We start from the raw sequence: 17,397 nt of genomic DNA on the forward strand, positions 1-17,397 counted from the left end.
CTACGACGCCCAAACCTACAGCGATCCACCTCTGAAAGTACGGACCATACATCGTGTCTCGGGAATCCCGCCAAGTCGAAAATTCACCTTCCCATCTCATTTCAGACAACTCTCGACATATACATGCAGTCGCCACTTGTCCAGGCTGGGAAGGTGTAAGATACATTGTTGCGATTCTGGCCCCCAAATTCATCTGCGTAGGGGTTCTTCAGTGGAACATCTCAGGGGCTTCCAGACTGGATAATGAAGATGCAGACGATAGATGTCATTTTGATCATCCATTTTGCCGAGAATTCCATACATACGGCCGGTCCGACTGGTCAGAACGTGCGGTTAAATTGAAGGATTCCGACGCCAGCGAAACCATCTATCCCAAGAAGAGAATGTGCAGATAGATCATGACAATGCAACCACCAGTTAGCTGCAGCGAAACAATGCATACGATGAGCCGTCAGGCATTGTGAAACAAGGCAGGAGGACCACGAGGCAGGAGGACCACGAGGCAGGAGGACCACGAGGCACACTATACATTTGCACGCTCCGTGGGGCTATGTCTTCAAGAAGTACTACATACGTACGAAGTAAGATTAAGCTAGCCGTTGGCGATCATCGACAGTCCCCTGGTGTCGGGTTTGCCGTTGTCGGGGGATAATTATGCCCCGACTGTCCGGGGTCTGACTGTGGGACTATCGTACAATGTACGGAGTACGAATACGGAGTACGTAGTACTACTTACTTGGTGTTTGAACTAGGAGGCCTGTGCGATTCCCATTGTCCGGGTCCTCCGGGTAGGGCCATCCATCTTCGACGCCTATCAGCCCCCAGGAATTAGGAATCTGACGCCCGCTGTGCATTTCAATTATAATAAATTAAGGGGTTCTCCAATGCGAATATGGCCCCAAGAGTGATCAGCTAAGACTATGCCGAAGATGGTATGTCGCTGACAAGTTGTGGAGACCAGACTGTGAGATGGGGTGGGTAAGGTACATTTAGATTCAGGTTGTTAACTTAAATTCCCATTGACCTCTGATTCGTGTTCTTACCCTCATGATTTCAACGTCATACTTGTCTTAGAGTTTGCCGGGCATAGGGCTGGGCGAGGGCCGGAGAGAATAAGAGAATGAGAGAATGCACAGCGGAGAACAAGATCCAAGCGCATTTGCAGGAACGGTGGATCGAGAATTAAAGTGCAGGATGAGCCGATTGCATAAAAGCATTGCCGACGGATCCTAGGATGTTTCGAGGGGACAGTCATCTAATATAGTCCTAGTCTGAAACTTGGATGCAGACATACTTTGACTAGTAGTAGTAGTAGTAGTAGTAGTAGTAGTAGTTAGTAGTACGGCTACTCCTACTCCTACTCCTACCACTCTACCATTACCAATCTTCCTACTCCCTGCTTTTCTCTAATACCCTCTGGTCTCCTCTCTCTCTCCTCCTATCAATGTCTCGGAACACACCCGAAATCCCCTAATGGACCTCTTCTCCACGGTACGACCCAATCCGCTAGGGAGTCTGCAGTGCATCGCAGCGGCTAACCAAAAACAGTTTGACCTGTGCGAGCTCAGCCAAACTTTTCAGCAACCCACCACCCACTGATGTGATCTACTCTTTGTCCTGAACAAGTACTGATCGCACAGTGGACCCTCCCCAGTCCCCTCGCCGTTTCTCGTTCGTCGCTCTCCTTCACATTTGTGCTTTCGCCCCCATGCCCAACCCTCTATGGTGGAATACCATCTGCTTGGCCTGAAAGATCATCTCTAATCCCAGGGGTCACCGCTGGCCCACTCGTGCCGAAGGCCTTGTACTAGTAGTCGTTCGCTGACGCCCCATCCCGTTCTCTGTCGAAATCAGATAGCCTTGCTGAGTGGGGTTCTCAGTTTGCATCATCGGGTCCAATGCACGAGCGTCCAGTGGATCTGCGCTGATGCACGCTGATGCACACTACTCGCGCTGACCGTCAACGGAGTACCTTGTTCCTATTCTTATCCCGCCTACTTTTTTGGACTTATTCGAGCGGCTTGGAGCGTCATCATTGAACTGCTCGCCATCCGCTTCAAATCCAATCCTTCCGCCCTGCAAGCACAGCCGTTAGGCACGCACGGCTCGTCGATCGATCAATCCCGAAGTTCCAAGTCCATTTAATATCCTCCACCCAACTGCCCAGCGCTCTCTCTTTCATATCGAGGACAACTGCGCGCGAGCGGCTGAGATACGTATGCGTGTTCTTCTCACCTCCCCCGCGTTAGCCATGTCAGATTCAGGCCCCGCGGGCTCCAGCGATAAAGCCTCCACCGATAACCCCCAAGCGTCCAACGTGCGGTGGCAATTCATCGACTCTTCGAATAACCGTCGAAGCAACTTAACGCAAGTCAAACGTCATGTTATGCAGGAGTATATGCGCCAGAAAAAGGGCGATTCGCAGCAAGGTGAGGATGAAGAAGAAGAGGAGAACGCACCTATTCGCCCGGCGAAGCGTGGCCGGCCGAAGTCGAATCGTGCAGCCAAGCGCAAGTCGACCAGAAAAGCAACTCACTTCACGCCGCAAGACCCTCAATCCACGAATGCGACAAATCAACCTCCAGCAGTATCCAAACAAGATGCTCTGGCAGATATTGAAGATAGCGGCCAGGACCGGATTGTGGCTGTCACTACATCATCCAACCGATCTAAGCTACCGGCCCAGGCTCAAAGCATCACCCACTTGCCTTATCGAACCTCTTCCATTCAGCCCTACAATCCCTTTGAACCACAACGTCTTATGAATATATCCCCACAACCCCATAGTTATCCGACAGACTTGAGCAGCAGCCTAGCTTCCTGGTCGTCCGCGCCGACGACCCCCCCTTGAGTTTACACAATCGCCAAGATCCATTATGAGCGCCGCAAGAACAGATCCATTCAATACCCTCCCCGTCGAGCTGGATCTCGATGGCCAGAGGCTCTTCGATTTCTATGTCAATGATATGCCAGCGTGCTCTTATGGTACACATTTTCGATCGCTCAAAGCCCATAATTGGTATACGGCCGTTTTTGTCCCCGAGGCAATGAAAGGTGCTGTCGCGTTTCAAAACACTATTCTCGTCCATGCTGCAAATACTTGGGCTTGGGTCAGAAATGAGGGAGAAACAGCCGATGGCCTCTTGCATCGAGATCGTGCCATCAGGATGCTTCGTGAACATATGCACAAAAACCCCGGCGATACCTCAGATGTTGCAATCATATCATGTTTAAGTGCAGCCGCTCTTGAAGACTTTGATCCCCGCCCTGGTCGCAAAGAATTTAGCTGGATGCATATGCGCGCAGCTCGTGACATGATCCGCGCGCGTGGTGGCCCTGCTGCCTTTGCAAATACTCGATTAGGAATGTTGATTAACTGGCAAGATTATATACTGTCTGGCTACGAGACGCGCGGGCTCAGCTTCTCATTCGAACCAACTCCCTCCTTCACTCCGAATGTTTCAGCCGAGCCTCTGGTTCAGCCTTCTCAAATTTCCCAATCCATGCCCTCTCCGCCATACTCCACCTCCTCCTTGTCAGATGTTGCGCCCTGTTCCGAGCCGACTTCTGCTGCTGCTACAAGTAGCCTCATACAGTTATCCCCAATCGATGAAATTCGGCTCCAGTGCGAAGAATTCCTCGATTTTCTCCGGCGCTGTGAGCAGCTTGCTCTCTACCAAAAAGCGAACCCCGAATTGTGCGACCTATCCCGCCATACATCTGTCCAAGAATCTTCTCTCCTCTTTCAAATTCTAGCCGCGCCACCAGGAGCTCGTTTCACGGCGTCAGGAGACCGAAAACAGATGGTCGCCCGTTTCACTGCGCTGATGATATTGAACGCAGCTCTCTGGGATTACCGCTATGCACCCATACACGAGGGAACTTTCCTCAGGACCCTCGAATATGCCTTGATCGACAGCGAAGTCAGCATGAGCGGCTCAGTCGAGGCCATCTTGCAAATTCTCCTGACGTGCAATGATGGCTACGTGAGCGTAGACGACATCGTATCGTCTTCTCTGTCAGATGAAATGCCTGATTTCACACAGTATTCCTCGGTAACATCTTCTCCATCCGCACGGCCATGGTTTGCGGGTCGTATGTTGAAAATTGCGAAACGTTTAAGCGCGGATTCATGGCATCAAATCAGTGATCTCTTTTTCTCTTGCTTGACGTTACAGGTTTCTGAACATACTGTTCATTCCTGGGAGCCTGAACTGCGCCGTGAAATCTTGGAAGCGCCGTTGACCAGTTATAGCATGCCCTCGCTACTTGAGTGAAAGCCTGCGTTGAATCAATCCCCATATTCTTGTGTATACTTTCAACTATGTAGTATAATCGTTTCTGGTGGTGATTTGGTGGGTTAGGAGACCCAAAGGCACTGATTTGTTTTCTATAGGTCTTACTAATTTATACTATTCCACTTTATCTTAATGCCTTATGCTCCGGTGAATCACGAAGCTGGAGTAACTTTAGAACATCATGTATCTACGGCGCTCCATAGCCGCAATCGACCTGGTGTTCAAGTTTCTGCCAGCGTCCCAAAATAAATTACTTCTAGTACTAGTAGTGTTCTCTGCTATGGGGCTCTGCCACACCCTCAGTGAAGCGACTAGTATTCCAAGATTCTACCTTGAGAAATTCCTTCATCCGCCCGAATAGCTCAGGGTACTACTGAGTAAATAACGAGGTAGGATACCAAATAGCATAATGATTGCGTCTCTATTACTGGCTATCTACACCATCACGGACATAGTACTATCGCCAACTAAGTACTTCTTGGCCTGATTCTAGGTCTTCTAAGGCTATTTACACAATATAATAATCTGTGTCTAAATTTGTATTGGGAGCACAAGTAATTTTGAGACGCTGAAACACCGTGGCCTTGGAAAAGCAAAATAGTGACCCCGAGATCGCAGTGCGTGTGCTCAGACACGTATCTTCTCAATTTCATACAAAATCTGAGATAAATAGTCAGCTAGGTATACCCAGGACTTTGATAACTCAGGGGGCCCAAGGGGCTTGGTTTACCTTCTCGATATATCGCACTCCAACTATAATTCCATCGTCGTCTTCAAAGTCACTAGCCTCTTTAAAGAACTGACTATCACGATCGATGCAGGTTAAACATGATACAGCGACATCCGTGTAGATCTTACCCATAAGCTGAGGTAAATGGGCCAAAGCCTTTTTGCTAAGGATTGCTTTTATATCTGCTGCAGCCTTCCGTTTATTCTTCGCCGCAACTAGACTGTCGATAGGGAGTTCTGAGTCCGGTCCCGCCACTTGGAAATCCTCGGTATAGTGAACGAACGAAGTCCAAAGTCCAATTTCAAGAAGACAGACCCCAACACTATAAATGTCGTGACGCATAGAATACACTTCCTCGGGCTGCAGGCCTTGCCGCTGAGGATGACGGTAAATGTTCTTTTCCCAGTTATCATCACCGGTCATGTTTGTTCGTCGCTCGTCGAATCGGAAACGCTCGAACCCTACCAGGAATGGGGTGCCGAGGGCTTCGTTTTCGGTATGAAGCAAAACGATGTTTTCCGGCGTGATATTCTTGTGCACGATCCGCGATGCGTGCAAGAACACGACCGACCGGGCCAAAGAGACAGCCAAATTAATGCGCTCGTTCAGCTCATAATTCTTCTTGTTTTCTAGAAGGAGGTATCGCAGACTGCGCGGGATGGCATGGCTCATTGTCGGAGGAATGGTAAAAATCATGCGGAAATGAGGTTCGGATGCCGAGGGGCTCTCGGCTTTTATGACTCCTTCACACGGAAGTAGAGATGAAAACGCCGGGTCAACCTTGGAAAGAATCGAGGCGAGATCCCGCACGTCCTTTCTAGCAGTGCCAACGTCGACTGCATTCCGCAGGGAGTAGTGGTCGATGATGACTCGTCTGCCTTCACTCGTCAGTCCCATTGATGAGTGCGCAAATGGAATCCTTTCTATATCCTTCAGCTGATGGTATTTCCCAAGAAAGATAGACGATGAAGAGGGAGGGACTAAGGTCGTTTGGCTTTCCTCGTGTGCCTCGCGGAGTTTTGCGACTGTTGAAATGGCACTACTGTCGCTATCTCGACCGCTCTCAAAATCGCGACCGATGATCATATTTGACATACGAGATAACAGGAACCACGAGGGATCGAATTGACGGAGCCATCGATCTAGCTGGGTGATGATGCGCTCGAGCTTGCCCTTCGTGTATACCACGTATTTTACACGCTTTGCCTCTCCTTTCTTCGCCAGGACCTTCTCCCATTGAGAAATACCTTCTGTCTTTCCTAGAACATTGTCGAGGGTATATATTGCGGTTTGCAGAGTACCTTGAAGCTCTTGAAGGACTTGGTCTTGGTGGACTTGGTACCGTTCGCTGAGGGAATCCCAGTGATCGCGAAGAAATATGACTTGGTCTTCAATTTTCAACCAATAACCCTCGATCTCCAGAATGACCTGGCGTAGCTCTGTTTCGGCATTTCTGTACGTTTTGCAGTGTATGTAGAATTGCTTTCCAGTTCTGTCGAGGCAATTAGACGATGAATGGTTGCGGGCGCGGGGAACCCCACTTGATACACAGCTCAACCATGGAAGCAGACGCGAAGCCGAGGGAAGCCGGATCCATTATGGAAATTATGCCGGTGAACGAACAACTTGAAGGTAAATAGAAAACTATGCGACCAAGTACAAGTAGTGATGGGCAGAAGGCGGTATATATTGGCGAGATGAGAGAGGCGCATGCTCTGCCCAATGACTGTGGCGGCCCTTGGCGCTCGACGGACCCCAGGCTTGGGGAGTTTTGGGGCGAGCCACTTGATGTTGTCAGACAGACACCTCTAGGTAAAGTCCACGGGTCTCAACTCGATCAGTGAAGGCTCGCCATGACTCATTTTGAATCTCGCGACCTGCTGGACCATTTCCGCCAAGAGGCTGTCGTGACGGAGCAGCATACTACTCACATCGAGCTACGGACCTACCGGAGCCAGGGAAGACGTCAGGTTCAAGTGGGAACACGATGGATCCGAGGATAAAATCATCGGAAGTGGCGCCTTCGGGGATGTTTGGTTAGAAAGCAGACAGAAAGAAGATGCCGTGCGCGCCATGCGCGCTGTCAAGGTCATCAGCAAGCATCGAATGCAAGACTGCAACATCGATTACAAAAAGGAGTTGCTCGCACTAGCCAAGTTTTCTAAGTGGCCCTTTGCGGATTCTCTGGCCATCTCGACGCACTGTAGAAGGTTGTATGGTTAGTCATTCTGGGCATCATCCCATTCGCCATACTTCTTGCCAAATGGCGACAATCCAAGAGCATCTCCCCACCAAGAATTATCAAATCCAAATCCCATGGCCCCTGAGAGAGACCAAGCACCCAATAAAGACCAAGCGAAGGCTCAGCTCCTGGTACAGCGCCGACCGCTTGATTGAATCGAACATCTTGTATAATGAGGTTAATCATACCAAGTCCAGGCATGAGTGCCATTCTCCTTTCTCGGTTCCGGGAATGTCACTTATATAGACAGTATATGGTGTTTGCGAATGCCTCATCCTCGGGGTAGAGACCAGGGAAGTAGCTCCCAAAACCCCGGGGCCCCGCAATGGAAACACGGGAAACCCAAATGGCCCGATAGCCAAGAGGGAACGCGTCGCTTCGGATATCTTTCTTAGTGTGCGTCTCTCAATGAGGGCTAAGCTAAGCGGGTGGAGAAAGGCTTGGATGGTGTCAAAGCTAATTAAGTGCCTGGTGGTTGCAGCTGCATCTTGGGAGGTGGCCGAAGGGGGCCGGTTAAACATCGGCAATGCTTGCCTCCACCTACCCCCCGCATCTCCTCCACTCGTCTACTTTGGGGACTGCGTGGCTCGAGTTGCGTCTTCTGTCGCAGCCTGATGAGGAGGGGTAATTCAAATATAGCCATCATCACCATGAGAATGATGTTCATTCACACCATTTCCGTTCATCATGGCCTCTCCAACACAGCTCCAAACCTTTCAATCTAAGCCGCGTGTCTTCATTCTCAGCGACATATCCAATGAGCCTGATGATGCCGAGTCTTTGGTGCGCTATCTTCTCTACTCTAACCAGTTCCGAACGGAGGGGTTGGTTGCGTGCACCTCAACCTGGATGAAGAACAAGGTCTGCCCACAAGACATGCACAAGATTGTCGATGGCTACGAGAAAGTAGTCGGCAATCTCAACGCTCACGCACACCCCAATGACCCATACCCGACTGCCCAGTATATGAGATCCCTAATTAAGAGGGGCGCAGAGGTAAAGTGACATTGATCCACGAGTCACAACTAACAGAATCTCCTAACTCTATACCCTCAGACATATGGTATGACCGCCGTGGGCGACAACATCCCCCTCAGCGAAGGCGGCCAGCTACTTCTGGATCGCATCGAAGCACCCTCGGAAGATCCTCTCTGGGTTCTCTGCTGGGGTGGAACCAATGTACTCGCCTCTGTCCTCCTGAAGATCCAAAACACTCATTCCGCCGCCGATGCCGCCAAAATGCGCTCGAAACTGCGCATCTACACCATCTCAGACCAAGACGACACGGGCACTTGGATCCGCTACAACTTCCCTGAAATCTTCTATATTTGCTCCGTTCACGGCTGGAACCAGTATGGTATGGCCGCTTGGTGCGGCATCTCCGGCGACGGCTGGTATGGCTTCGACAAGGGTGGGCCGGACCCGTCCAAGATCAGCAAGCAGTGGATCAAGGAGAACATCCAGATCGGTCCACTTGGATCTACGTACCCGGACTACATGTTCATTCCCGAGGGCGATACCCCGACTTTCTTGTATATTATTCAGAATGGTCTCGGTGTGCCAGAGCGCCCGGAATATGGATCCTGGGGCGGACGATACATTCCCACGGATATCAGCGGCAAGGGTGTTTCCAATGGTCATTTTAGTGACACAGTGGACGAAGTCGTAGGCCTTGATGGTCGGAAACACAAATCCAACCATGCAACGATTTGGCGCTGGCGCGATGCCTTCCAGACAGACTTCGCCGCTCGAATGCAATGGTCTCTCTCACCAGATCTGAGCAAAGCAAACCATCACCCGGTCGTTGATATCAACGGTAATAAGGGTCTGCAGCCGCTTCATTTCGAGCTGGAGGCCGGTGCCACTTTCCAGCTAGATGCTTCTGCATCGTATGATCCCGACCCCAACGATACTCTCACTTTCAAGTGGTACCAGTACCAGGACCCGAGCGCGTCACAATGGTCTGTTCACCATGAGGTAGGCTGGCTGGATATCAAGCCACTCAATGAAGCCAGTAGCAAGGTTGAGGTCAAGATCCCTCCTCCGGATAAGTGCTGTGTAGAGTTGATCAGTCGGGCGGCAATTCCCAAAGGCCAGATACTACATCTTATCCTTGAGGTGAAGGATAATGGGTCCCCGGCTCTCATCAGTTATCGCCGAGTCATCATCCAAACAACGAATGAAAAGTTGTTGGGTGGTGATGGTGGTGCTGAGGCTATCGGTGATCTAATGCGGGATGTTTTGCAACAAACCCAATTGTGAGGCACGGCAATGGGGGGACTGTCGTTTCAGCTATGAGATAATCTTAGCTTAACAAAGATGTATATCAAGATCTAGAACAATCAAGAATAAAGCTTTATGCATTCGAAAATTTAATAGTAGATGAGCTATACATCCGCCATTTTTTTACTCCACAGCTTGGGAGATGAACCAACAATGCTACTCCAGCTCCCGCTGTGAGTCGGGTGCATAGATAGAGGATGCATCCCCTTATGCCTAACCCGAGAACGTGATTCCACAGTTTCAGGGCTAGCGGAAGTCGTAAGAGTGACCTCTGCTTGCTCGGTCTGATACCGACGGGAAAATGCCTCATCAACCTCCTCAAGGGAATACCCAGCTGTTTCCGGGTAGAAGAAGAAAACGACAAAAGCAGCAGCCCAGTTGAAGCCTACAAAGACGTAGAAATAATTGGAGCCCATATTTGTCAACGCGATTGGCGAGCACTGGGCAAAAATTAAGTTCAAGCTCCAATTTGTGGCGGTTGCGATTGATGAGCCTCGAGATCGGATGGAGGTAGGGAAGATCTCGGATTGGTAGACCCATGATATGATACCGAGGGACGTGAAGAATAATGAGAAGGCGAAGAACATGGCAATCGCAGCACGGAGTGTATCCTCATTGGCGTTTGGGTCGCTTAAGTCAACATAACGGGCGAGTGTAGCTTCCACGCACATCACTGCACCCATGCCGACTAGCGATGGGATGAGTAGCTTGCGCCGACCGACCTTGTCGACGAAAAACATGAACACGGTATTCCAGAACAACGCCAGCGCGCCCCAGACACCGATGATCATCAGAGAGGTTGATGTAGACAAGCCAAGTGCTTTGTAAATCCTAGGTCCATAATTTTGAATTACGTTGGTTCCAGACGTTTGAGTGAATGCTTGCAAACCGCAAGCCAGAAGGATCCGACAGCGCCATTGCTTAGAGAACAGGATATGACGCCAAGACCGGACGACAGACTGATGCTCGTAAGCGACGCTCTCGTGTATTTGGGCCAGTTCATGCTCAACAAGTTGGCTGTTTGTCGCATCGCGGTTCAAATGTAAACGGGCCAATACCGAGCGACCCGCACCCTCCTTGCCCGTTTCGATGAGCCAGCGAGGAGATTCCGGAATAAACCAGACACCGCAGGTTAAAATAATAGCCGGTGCCGTCTGCAATGATAGGGGGAATCGCCAGGAGAAGGCACTCGTATGTAGAGAGCAGCCGTATCCAACCCATTGGGCAACCATGATTCCGAGACCGATCATCCACTGCTGCATGCTAGCGAGCGAAGCCCGGATATGGGGCGGTGCAATCTCGCTGCAGTATACGGGTATAGTTGCTGACATGAGACCGATGGCGAAACCGGCGATGAATCGGCCAGCGATGAGCATCGCGATGGTGATGGCTCCTCCCTGAAGGGCAGCCCCGAGGGTGGCGAGTAGTCCACCGATAAAGATGACCATTCTACGGCCCCAGCTATCGGATATATAGGAGGCAAGCAATGATCCCACAATTGCACCGCCTAGAGATAAATATTAGCCACCTGACTCTGGTTCGAAAAGGTTGCAAAATTTGAACCGAAGCAGAGCCATACCAGTGTATGAAGAGATGATGCCGCCACTAGCGGCATCGGACAGGCCAGGAGACCCAAATCGGTCCAGAAAAGCATCTTGCTCGATACTGGAAGATATCACACCAGAGTCATAGCCAAATAAGAACGAACCGATAGCTGCGAAGACGCAGCAGAGCGTGACAAGAATGAAAGCCATGATTCATTGCAGCACAGCTGCATCGCTGGAAACAAAGTAGTAGGCTAAGACAGAGGCAAAAGACAGAGACTGGAGAGACGAAGATGCTCCGGAACAGACAGCGAAAAGATCCATATATGGCTAACGCTTATTGACAAGCGCGTCGATAGAATGTGGCGATCCACCCTGGTGTCCTTGTCCTGGGGAAAGAAGTGGGACGTGCCAAAGGGGGGTAAGCGATCGCGAAACTTGCAAAAAATGCGAAAAAAGCCATGCGGGAAGTGAGGGACCCGCCTGCCGAGAAGCGAAGAAGCGAATCAAACGGAATGAAGGCGAAAAGGAGACCCTTCGAGCTCAAAATCAGGGCTGACGGACCAATATGCAGGGCTGACGATGAGCTTAATCGCTCCCCTCGCAGACGGTAACCCTTTCTGTCGTGGACCCAGTCATCCTCCGATCTACCAATGCCGAGACCAAGCCCACTGGGGCCAAATCTATTTTTCTGGGCTCGGCTGAGATAAATTTGGCAGGCTAGCCTCGAAAAGGCAGCTGAGTCTGGAATTGTTTCGAATTATTGGGTACAGGGTACAGAATAAATGGACCAGCTATGTGCCAGTGGTTTCACGACCGACATTCCTGGTCGCGTCACAGGGCGGATATGCGGGAATCAGCTCCTAGGTGTATGTCGAATCCCTTCATGACGACGCTTCTATCATGCAGGAAGGGAAAGCATTGCAGAGAGGAGAGGAGAGGAGTCACAGGTACGGAATGGTAGGCAGCGTGTTCGAAGTGCGGTGTACACTCTCGGTGCTACTATCATCTTATGTAGTACACTAGCAAGCTGATGCGGACTATGCAGGCCGTGTCTGGCTTTCAGTCATCATGGATCACTAGTTACGGAATAGTACTATAATGTAATAGGTTCGCTAGTGCTTGGGGGATCTGCACTGTCCTGCTTGAGTGATGATCGGAGGTGTCAGCGTCAGCGTCAGCGACAGGAGCGGAGAAAGAAAAAGAACCTTGAGGGTGACATGAAACGAGGTTCAAAAGGTAGTGTCGGCCAGAACCTTCCTCGTGAGGGTGACAGTATATAACTAATTCATACTAACCTTGCCCAGGTGGAATCCATGGCGTGCGAGGGATAGTTACTAGTACTTACTAGTACTCCAATACTACCCTATAATAACTTGAAAACATCTCCCCTTGGGCCAATTTCTGCATGATGAATATGACACACCACCTGGGCATCATTCGATCTGAAATATTGAATTCCGAATTTCAAGGATATTCAGTATGTTCAAGTTTCGGTATCACGAACGGGCTAATCTTTTGACTGCTAATACCCGACCGACGAGGAACTTGAACACCTCGAGGGTCTGCAGTTGACCTACTGTACAGAACTATGCCACTATGCCTATGAACATACAAATTCGGGGAATTATGACTCTTAATACCCAGTGGATCTCACTTTGATTGGCATACTCCTCCGTACTTCGTATTTCGGTCACCACGTCAACACCGACATGGCTATTATTAATCGCCAAAGAGCATTCGGCGAACCAGAACGCATCGCCGATGCATGCAGGTATTGGGGCACCTACATACATCACACGCGACCGTTAGGATTCAAATCCCGGAGAAAGCTCCGGAGTGGAAGTATACAAGTATACGGGACAGTTGCTACATATCTACAGGTCAAAGACGTGCCAGATGAACTTGAAGTATAACTAATATCGTAACTTGGGAACTCACCACTTGTGCACATCAAACTAAAAACCAACTGGCTAGTACCACTCGGGCCCTAATCGGCCTGAAGAAGATCACTCGGCAGATCATCTCATCAATTCCCCTCGGCATTTCGAGCAGATGGCGCCGAACTGGTACGGAGTTGATTCAATTTGCACTTAAACCCTTGTGGGGACCCGGAAAATTCTACATCGGACTTAAAGCCGAGGTGATCGAAAAATACCTCGTCGAACGTGCGCAGAACTCGGACTCGCACACAACGAAGGTCCGACTAGTGCCCCCCTCCCAAATGCCCCAGTTACGTAGCAGGGCGCGATTTACTAGTTCGTACCTTTAGATGGAAAGAAAGAAGAAGCCTTCTAGAAAACTGTCTCTATTTTTCCTAACTTGATCACCTCTCCATCTCTCCATCCCCCCCCCCCTCTCTTCTTCCTCCTCCTCCTCCTCCACCGCTTTCGGCCGCAATCATTTCATCATCGAAAAGGCCCGTGAGCTCGACCATTTAGTCCGCCTTTCATTCGTCGTATTGCTCACTATTACCCAAATCTTTGACTTTGACTTTATATCTTTCTCTCTAATGTTCCCGCAAGGAGGGCGATCGATCAGATCACACTAAATATCGGATCGCCCGCCAAGCCCGTTCTCCTTACTCTGTACATGAATCCCATCCTCCGTCACCATGGCCACCACCTCCGGCGTTCACAGTGAGGACGATGATCCCGCTCTGAACGACTATCTGAATGATGACGACCCCTCTCAGGGCTCCATGCATGAGGGGTCCCCCTCGGACTCCAAGCTTGGCTCTCAGTCCTTGCCGATGCAGAAGCGCAGACGAGTAGGTCGCGCTTGTGACGAGTGCCGTCGAAAGAAAATCAAATGTGATGGCAAACAGCCCTGTACCCACTGTACAGTTTATAGCTATGGTGGGATATTCCCTTCAACCCTCCGCTTCCCCGCTACATACCGGTATCGCACGTGGCTAACATTCCATTCGTTAGATTGTACCTATGACCAACCCTCTAATCGCCGCCGTAACCCCGCCCCTCAATATGTCGAAGCCCTCGAAGCACGTATGCACAAGGCCGAAGCCCTTCTACGAAGTGTAATCCCCGATATCAATCTTGATGACCCTCAACTGGACATGCGTGCGACAGAGCAGCGATTGAAGAATGCCCAGAAAGAGAAGCAAACACCATCGGGCCCTCTACCCAAGCCCCCGACGGCCCCAACCGCCCCTCCAGAGACCGGGCAAGAAGGAGGGGAAGAATCGCTGTTGGAGACAATGGTGGACAACTCAGGCTTCCTTGACCGCGACGATCAAGGACACTGGGATTACCATGGACATACCTCCGGCATCATCTTCGCGCGACGCCTGCGCAAACAACTCGGCGCCGATATCCCCCTTGCCCAGCCTCGCGGCATGTCCCAGATACTCGAGAGTCCCAAGTCCGTAACAGGGTCACCACAGGATGCAGCATTTACACCAACCAACGATTTGCCAGACCGTGAAGTAGCTCGCCGCCTGTGTCACAATGCGATCGACCATGCATGCTCACTGATGCGGTTCGTGCACGAGCCTTCTTTCTTTGCCAACCTCGATCGCATCTACGAGACGCCCCCGGAACAATACACCAACGAAGAAAACTCATTCATACCACTTCTGTACATTGTAATGGCTGTTGGGTGCCTATTCTCTGACGATGGGGCTGGCACCCTGGATTTTGCTGGATACGAAGGAGCCATTGGCCAAGGGTATGTAGAATCACTTCATAACACTCGAGGAAATGCACTCTGTCCTGGTTAGCTAACCAATATTCAGTTTTGTCTTCTTCAAAGCAGGTCGGCAGTTGCTTGAAGTCACCGATTGCCGTGATCTGACCTCGCTACAAGCCATTTGCTTCATGATTCTTTTCCTACAGTCTTCTGCTAAACTGAGCACTTGCTACTCTTACGTCGGAATTGCACTTCGTTCAGCTCTACGCTTGGGTCTGCATCGTGCAGTGACTGCCGATTTTAACCCCATCGAGCGAGACTTACGAAAGCGTATTTTCTGGGTCGTCCGCAAGATGGATGTCTACGTCAGCACCCTTCTAGGCCTCCCTCAGATGTTGAGCGAGGATGACATTGACCAGGAATATCCTTTGGAAGTTGATGGCGATTTCATCACTAGCCAGGGCATCCTTCAAATGCCTTCCGATTACACTCCATTAATGGCAGGATGCAATGCGCACACACGCCTATGCAATGTCATTTTGAAGGTAGTCAAGTACATCTACCCCGTGAAGAATGCTCGCCATCGCTCAAAATCCAATCATCGGTACATGGTCAGCCATTCTAAGATTCGTGAAATTGAGCGCGATCTTCAGACTTGGATGGAGGAGCTACCAGCAGCTTTGCGGCCCGGCACTGAGGTGTCACCCCAACTGGAACGGTCAGTCCTCTTCTAGTTTTAATTCCCACTTCCAATGTCGAGAAAAGATAATTAATTCATATCCCAGAATTCGCCAACTGCTCCGAATCAGCTATGCGCATGTGCAGATGGTCATGTATCGCCCATTCCTACACTACGTCTCTGGAGGGTCACAGGCGCGTGGCGTCGACAAGCGATCATATGCTTGTGCAGCGGCGTGTGTCAGTGTGTCCCGAAACATCGTTCACATCACGACTGGAATGCATAAGAGGGCCCTACTCAACGGCTCATTCTGGTTTACGATGTACACGACATACTTTGCCATTCTCTCCTTGATATTTTTCGTTCTCGAGAACCCTGACTCGCCCACGGCAAAGGACGGTGTTCTTAAAGATGCCATGGAAGGCAAGAATACGCTGGCTGGACTAGCTAAGAAGAGCATGGCAGCAGACAGGTGCTCCCAGAGTCTGAACGTATGTACTTCCCCTGCCCGGCACATCCAATGCACTCAACTGACTAGAAATCTGCAGTGCCTCTTCAAGACCTTACCAGAGATGTTGAAGAACCGCCAGAGCTCTAAGACCCCTGTTAACCTCAAGCGATCGGCCCCCTCCGGTGTTCCTGCTGAGGCCGAGCCTGTCCAAATAAAAGCGGAGCAGATGACTTTGCCTCATCGTTCAAGTACTTTCCCGGCACAAATGATGTCAAACAACCCCAAACTCAATCCGACAAGCCGTCGACAGAAGAGTATGGACACTACTACTCAGTTCAACAACCGGCCCACTGAGAGCGGTACTCAGTCGGCCTGGATGGCTGCTTCGCCAGAATTGTTAACGGAAGCTATGTCCACACCTGAGCCTGTTTCCGCGACCTCTCTTGGCTCCTCATTCTCCAACCAAGATCCATCAAGCTTGGCATGGGCCCAGCAATTTAGCAACCCGAACAATCTCCCTGATCTCATGCCTATGATGTTCCCGTCCGACGATCCCTTTGCTTATCCCACGCAGCCGATGTCAACATTAGAAGACGACCACTTCCGACATGACCGAGCAGGCATTCCCCAACCTTCTTTCCCTTTCGATCAGTCTGCAGGAAGACCTCCTAGTACTCCAGGCGACCCGAATATGCCGTCGCCCAATTTTGATAGCTTCAGCAACCTCCCTGGCTTCTCTGTCGGAACACACGGTGGCATCAAATCTTCGGTACCTAACCGCCTCCAGGCTAGCAACACTCAATCCATGAACTCCTCGCGACTGAACTCGCCCATTTCGCAGGTGCAGTCGCCCAGCGAAGCTCTCAGCAGCCCGGATTTGGTTTCCATTCCGAATCAGAACTTCGTTTGGCAAGGGTACAATTTCCAACCGAGCAATATCGCACCCCAGCCTCCGACTTCCCAATCACAAGAAAATCCGGCCCCCAATGGCAACGGCAACGGCAACGGCATTCTAGATTTCAATATGGGTCTGGACGAGAATTCCATGGGCTTGAAAATGGAAGGAATATCCTTCGACGATCTCTTCGGGAACAATGCTGCCTACAACCCAGGCAACTTGGCTCCTAACGATGACTGGACTCAGTGGATGAATGCAGGCTCCTGAGCTAGTCTTTCCCTCATGATGACATGCAATAACGATGGAAGTTGAAATAAAAAAAGAAAACGGGATATGTATACCTGGCTGGCGTTTCTTGTTTGCAATGAGACTTTTGATAATTTTTATGTGATCTTTGTGAGATAACGAGTATGCGATTCTTTGATCGCTGTAGATGACTTCGATATAACCTTTGAATGCTCCGAATCATAATTTTACCTTCTAGCAGAATGGCACGGATTAGATCTGATTATCTTCAGCGTACCTTGGATACATACTCCGTAGAACGCTCGACGATCTCCTTGTCTCGGGCTACCATGATCGGTTTAGATCAGACAAGAGACCCACTTAGAGACTTCTGGTCCC

At 50.4% G+C, this 17,397-nt stretch overlaps 6 protein-coding genes across 6 annotated transcripts; 3 read left to right on the forward strand and 3 right to left on the reverse strand.

Annotated features, from left to right (window-relative positions):
• Window positions 1-2,251: 2,251 nt before the first annotated feature.
• Window positions 2,252-4,277, forward strand: N7481_004072 (sigma-70 region 2 family protein; the record flags this gene model as incomplete). Its single annotated transcript, XM_057263291.1, has 2 exons — window positions 2,252-2,786; window positions 2,896-4,277. The coding sequence occupies 2 exons, from the start codon at window positions 2,252-2,254 to the stop codon at window positions 4,275-4,277; spliced, it is 1,917 nt and encodes a 638-aa protein (XP_057124952.1).
• A 724-nt stretch (window positions 4,278-5,001) lies between these two features.
• N7481_004073 (uncharacterized protein) lies at window positions 5,002-6,625 on the reverse strand (the record flags this gene model as incomplete). The annotated part of the gene is made up of 2 exons (XM_057263292.1): window positions 5,002-6,520; window positions 6,570-6,625. 2 exons carry the CDS (start codon window positions 6,623-6,625, stop codon window positions 5,002-5,004), a joined length of 1,575 nt encoding a protein of 524 aa, XP_057124953.1.
• A 622-nt stretch (window positions 6,626-7,247) lies between these two features.
• N7481_004074 (uncharacterized protein) lies at window positions 7,248-7,471 on the reverse strand (the record flags this gene model as incomplete). Its single annotated transcript, XM_057263293.1, is given in 2 exon segments — window positions 7,248-7,351; window positions 7,363-7,471. 2 exon segments carry the CDS (start codon window positions 7,469-7,471, stop codon window positions 7,248-7,250), a joined length of 213 nt encoding a protein of 70 aa, XP_057124954.1.
• A 486-nt stretch (window positions 7,472-7,957) lies between these two features.
• N7481_004075 (uncharacterized protein) lies at window positions 7,958-9,532 on the forward strand (the record flags this gene model as incomplete). Its single annotated transcript, XM_057263294.1, has 2 exons — window positions 7,958-8,266; window positions 8,327-9,532. 2 exons carry the CDS (start codon window positions 7,958-7,960, stop codon window positions 9,530-9,532), a joined length of 1,515 nt encoding a protein of 504 aa, XP_057124955.1.
• Window positions 9,533-9,657: 125 nt separating this feature from the next.
• On the reverse strand, window positions 9,658-11,307 carry N7481_004076 (sugar porter family MFS transporter; the record flags this gene model as incomplete). The annotated part of the gene is made up of 2 exons (XM_057263295.1): window positions 9,658-11,060; window positions 11,133-11,307. 2 exons carry the CDS (start codon window positions 11,305-11,307, stop codon window positions 9,658-9,660), a joined length of 1,578 nt encoding a protein of 525 aa, XP_057124956.1.
• Window positions 11,308-13,711: 2,404 nt separating this feature from the next.
• On the forward strand, window positions 13,712-17,040 carry N7481_004077 (putative C6 transcription factor (Mut3); the record flags this gene model as incomplete). The annotated part of the gene is made up of 4 exons (XM_057263296.1): window positions 13,712-14,784; window positions 14,852-15,463; window positions 15,531-15,915; window positions 15,973-17,040. The coding sequence occupies 4 exons, from the start codon at window positions 13,712-13,714 to the stop codon at window positions 17,038-17,040; spliced, it is 3,138 nt and encodes a 1,045-aa protein (XP_057124957.1).
• Window positions 17,041-17,397: the final 357 nt, after the last annotated feature.

Source organism: Penicillium waksmanii, assembly GCF_028829765.1.
Source record: "Penicillium waksmanii strain IBT 27052 chromosome Unknown utg000004l:1.0-5674109.0:1.0-5678898.0, whole genome shotgun sequence".
In the NCBI taxonomy this organism is placed as follows: Eukaryota; Fungi; Ascomycota; class Eurotiomycetes; order Eurotiales; family Aspergillaceae; genus Penicillium; species Penicillium waksmanii.